Source organism: Triticum aestivum, chromosome 3D, assembly GCF_018294505.1.
Source record: "Triticum aestivum cultivar Chinese Spring chromosome 3D, IWGSC CS RefSeq v2.1, whole genome shotgun sequence".
Lineage (NCBI taxonomy): Eukaryota > Viridiplantae > Streptophyta > Magnoliopsida > Poales > Poaceae > Triticum > Triticum aestivum.
In genome coordinates, this window is record NC_057802.1 from 1,709,084 (window position 1) to 1,712,751 (window position 3,668).

The 3,668-nt window shown below is 43.0% G+C and overlaps 1 protein-coding gene across 1 annotated transcript; it reads left to right on the forward strand.

Moving 5' to 3' along the window:
* The first annotated feature begins 1,555 nt into the window (after window positions 1-1,555).
* On the forward strand, window positions 1,556-2,422 carry LOC123073564 (keratin-associated protein 5-1-like). The gene has a single exon (XM_044496652.1). It carries the CDS (start codon window positions 1,631-1,633, stop codon window positions 2,249-2,251), a length of 621 nt encoding a protein of 206 aa, XP_044352587.1. The 5' UTR covers window positions 1,556-1,630; the 3' UTR covers window positions 2,252-2,422.
* The last annotated feature ends 1,246 nt before the right edge of the window (window positions 2,423-3,668 follow it).

The window sequence follows — 3,668 nt, forward strand, 5'->3', positions numbered from 1 at the left end:
GTCAATGCTTGGTAAAACAACTAGTACTAGTACCTATTGATCAGTAATTCGGGGTACCAAAACGTACTTGTGCAATTAGTTGGTGTAATTTGAAGTGTCAAGCTAGCCATCCCAGTGATGATTGTTATCTGGAGTAAAACGAAGTCCACATCACATTGTTGTACTTGCTATATATATGTCCCAAAAACAGTGTTACCAAGCCATTTTAGTAGTACTCCTTTGATTCGGTGAGCCACAAAAATGAAGTTCATACACGGGAGATGTTCAAGGGTCAAGACAGTGCAGGGAATTTTGGAGCCCACAGAAGGTGAATATGATGTATGCACTCCTCAAACCAACTTAACATCATTTTAGCCAAATTGTCACATGGAGCAGTTTACTTTAGATAGTCGTCCATCCACATAGTTCAGCTCAGGTCTACGTAGCCTCTCGTGGAAGCTAGCTAGCCTATAAATAGTATCAGTCGCTCCATCATGTAGCAAGTCACCAGTTAGCTTATTCACATCTCCTATCTTGATACCTTCTCTTCTAAAACTACCGAACTGAAGTTACTGAAAACCCAAGGTTTATTTCCAATGTAATCAGCAATTCAGCATCAGCTGGGTGGATTTTTGGTAAGAAAGGAATCTATGTCACATGCAGATTGGGTTGCTCAAGTACAAAATTACCTGAAGTCAGTTCATGCATCTTTTCTACTATTAAGGGCATGATGTCACAGCCCTCATGGATGCATGACGCACTGGAAGTTCTACCAACAAATATTTTTTCCAATCAATGAAGTTCCTTCATCCCCAAAATATCATGTCACGTAATAGAACCTATGAATCACAGGGATGCTCACAGTCACACACACGAAATGAGCAAGTCACATGATGAACCGAGCGCCACATTTTGGCCTGGTTCACAGTTAAAAGCTCATGTCCTTCCTATTACTAAGTAGAGTACAAGATTAACGGAAATCAAGATGGGGGCAGAGAAGACCAAATCAAAGTCAAATTCATGCGATCTGGACAGTACGAGCCATCAATCTGCCATTTACTTGGTAGACACACCTATCTTGATCTTGTCAAAAGTCAATCTGATTGGTAAATTGTTCAGTAATTCATAGTACCCGAACTTGGGCATTTAGTTGAGGGTGCAATTTGAAGTGTCAAGCTACCCATTCTAGTGATTGTTATCTGGAGTTAAAAGAAGTCCCCAACAGATTAGTGCTTGCTATATACTCCCGCCGCACCCATAATATAAGATGTAATATTACCAAGCCATTTCAGTTCTACTCCCTTTTATCGGTGAGCCACAAAAATGAAGTTGATACATTGGAGTTGTTCAAGGGTCAAGACGGTGCAGGGAAATTAATGGAGCCCAGTAAAGGTGAATATGATATATGTACTCCTCAAACCAACTTGCAACATTATTTTAGCCAAATTGTAACATTGAGTAGCTTACATTAGATAGTCGTCCATCCATATAATTCAGTTTAGGCCTACGTAGCTAGCCTATAAATAGTATCAGGCGCTCCATCATATAGCAAGTAACTGGCTAGCTTATTGACATCTCTTTTCCTGAGACATTCTCTTGCTCCACATATTGACCTACCTCTCTAGCTAGAAACAAAGCTTGCTCGACAACAATGGCTGCAGGTGGAGCTTCTCTTATTGCTGCTGTTGTTTTCTCTGTGTTGATCATGTCTTCCCTGGGGGGTCCGATGCCTTTATGCAGCGACTGCGAGACGATGTGCCGTACCAACTGCACCGCGGAGGCTGAAGCCAATTGCGCCAATTACTGCTACGACACCCAATCAACAGCAGGGTACTGCGAAGGTTGCATGGGCGCCTACTTCGACCAGCACTGCAATCCCGAGTGTCTCAAAAATTGCAGCAACGGCTGCAAGAAGAAGGTGCTTCCGAGGCCTTTATGCAGCGACTGCGACACGGTATGCAGTACCAAGTGCACCGAGGAGCTTCAAACCACCTGCAGCGAATACTGCGACTTCAGCCGCAGCGGTCTGGCGGACTGCCAGCGTCAGCTCTTCGAGCGGTGCAACACAGAGGGTACCTGCTGCAGTAGCGACGGCACATGCACTTGTGACTGCGAGACCGAAGCTCGAAAGAGTTGCGTGGGCGTCAGCGACAACTCCAATAATTGCGAAGTTTGCAAGCGCGGCCAGTTTGACCAGGACTGCCATCCCACCTGTAACACCGACTGCAACAGCAGCTGCAAGAAGAAGAAAGGGTGCCACGGGCACGCATAGGAAAAACATGTAATCGGGTGTGCCCTGCATTGCATAGGAATAACATGGCTCCCTCCCTGTAGTCGTGCGTAGATTTCGATTTCTGTAAACGCCACGACCCGGTTTTGTGGGATGGCACAGGAGGAATATGGGTCGTGGCGCATCACCTCCAGCTTTTAGCTGAGGATTTATATTCTGTATTTCTGTTTATGTTTGTTGAATAATGAATCGCAATGTGAAATTATGGTTATTCAATGTTCGTCCTTCTTCCATAGAGCTTGTGTGTGTTGACTTGCTTCTATACATCAGCTGCTTGTCCATCAGGGTTTGCCTTTCTGTGTCGCTGTAGTACTATCCAATAATACTGGAAGGTGATGCGCGCCTTCGCCGTGCCGTTGACTCTCTTTCCTTGTTGAGGAAACTGTATTTTTCTATGTAAATCACCTTTTTACTGATGATTAGAATGCTTGCAATCCCACATTTATAGGACCGTTTTTCTACCCAAGTCAAGGCCTGTATGGAACTATGGATTAGCCACCTCAATACATGTACTCAATGTTAAGCACCGATTCAGTTCAATTAGGTTAGATTAATCTGTTGCTATCTAGATTAATACATAGAAAGCCATGGCTATCTTAGCCTCGTCCTCGATCGTTAGGGGCATTGTAAGGTGATGTTGTATCTGCATCTTAATTACTTTGGGAAGATCATATCAAATTACAGCAGCACATGCCGAAACTGCGATCTTTTCAAGATGTTATGTTTTTAACTGGTGGGCTACCAGGTTCTCACACATCTGCTACCGTCGCGAATACTTATTTGTTATGTTCTCACGCATCGTCTACCAGGTTTCATCACCTCCACCTGCGGCGCTCCACCTGTTATGTTTTGTAGTCCGAAACTTTTTTTTCTTGTTGCAATTTTTCGTTAGGAAAGTTGAGTTAAGATTTCATATTTGCTGGGGTTGGAAACTAAGATATTTGGAATTGAAAGTATATGTGATAGATTTAGTTGAGAGTTGCTCGCAATGTAATTCAAAAGTGCAATATTCATAAGTGTTGGTCTCCATTTCCTATAAATTCTGCTGGGGCAAGAAAAGCTTCTGAATGAAAAGGGCTTTCCAGTTCCCATGTAAGCATGCCCACTGTTGCAAGAACTTTAACACCTTGAACTCGACTGGCAAATGAGTGATCCTACGATTTTAATTTTTGAGGTAAAAAAAGAAACCATTGACTTGATTTCAGCGAATTCAGCAAGAACATCATAGCCTTCTGCAGCAAATTTAGTGTGTAAAGGCTGAAGAAAAAAGACATCTCTTTCCGAGTTGATGTGTGCTTTTAAGATAATGGAGGATTGCGCCAGGCCTTTAAATCTGATATGCATACAGCCACTTTACTAGTTCATATGTACTCGCGCAATATAAATTACCATCAATCTA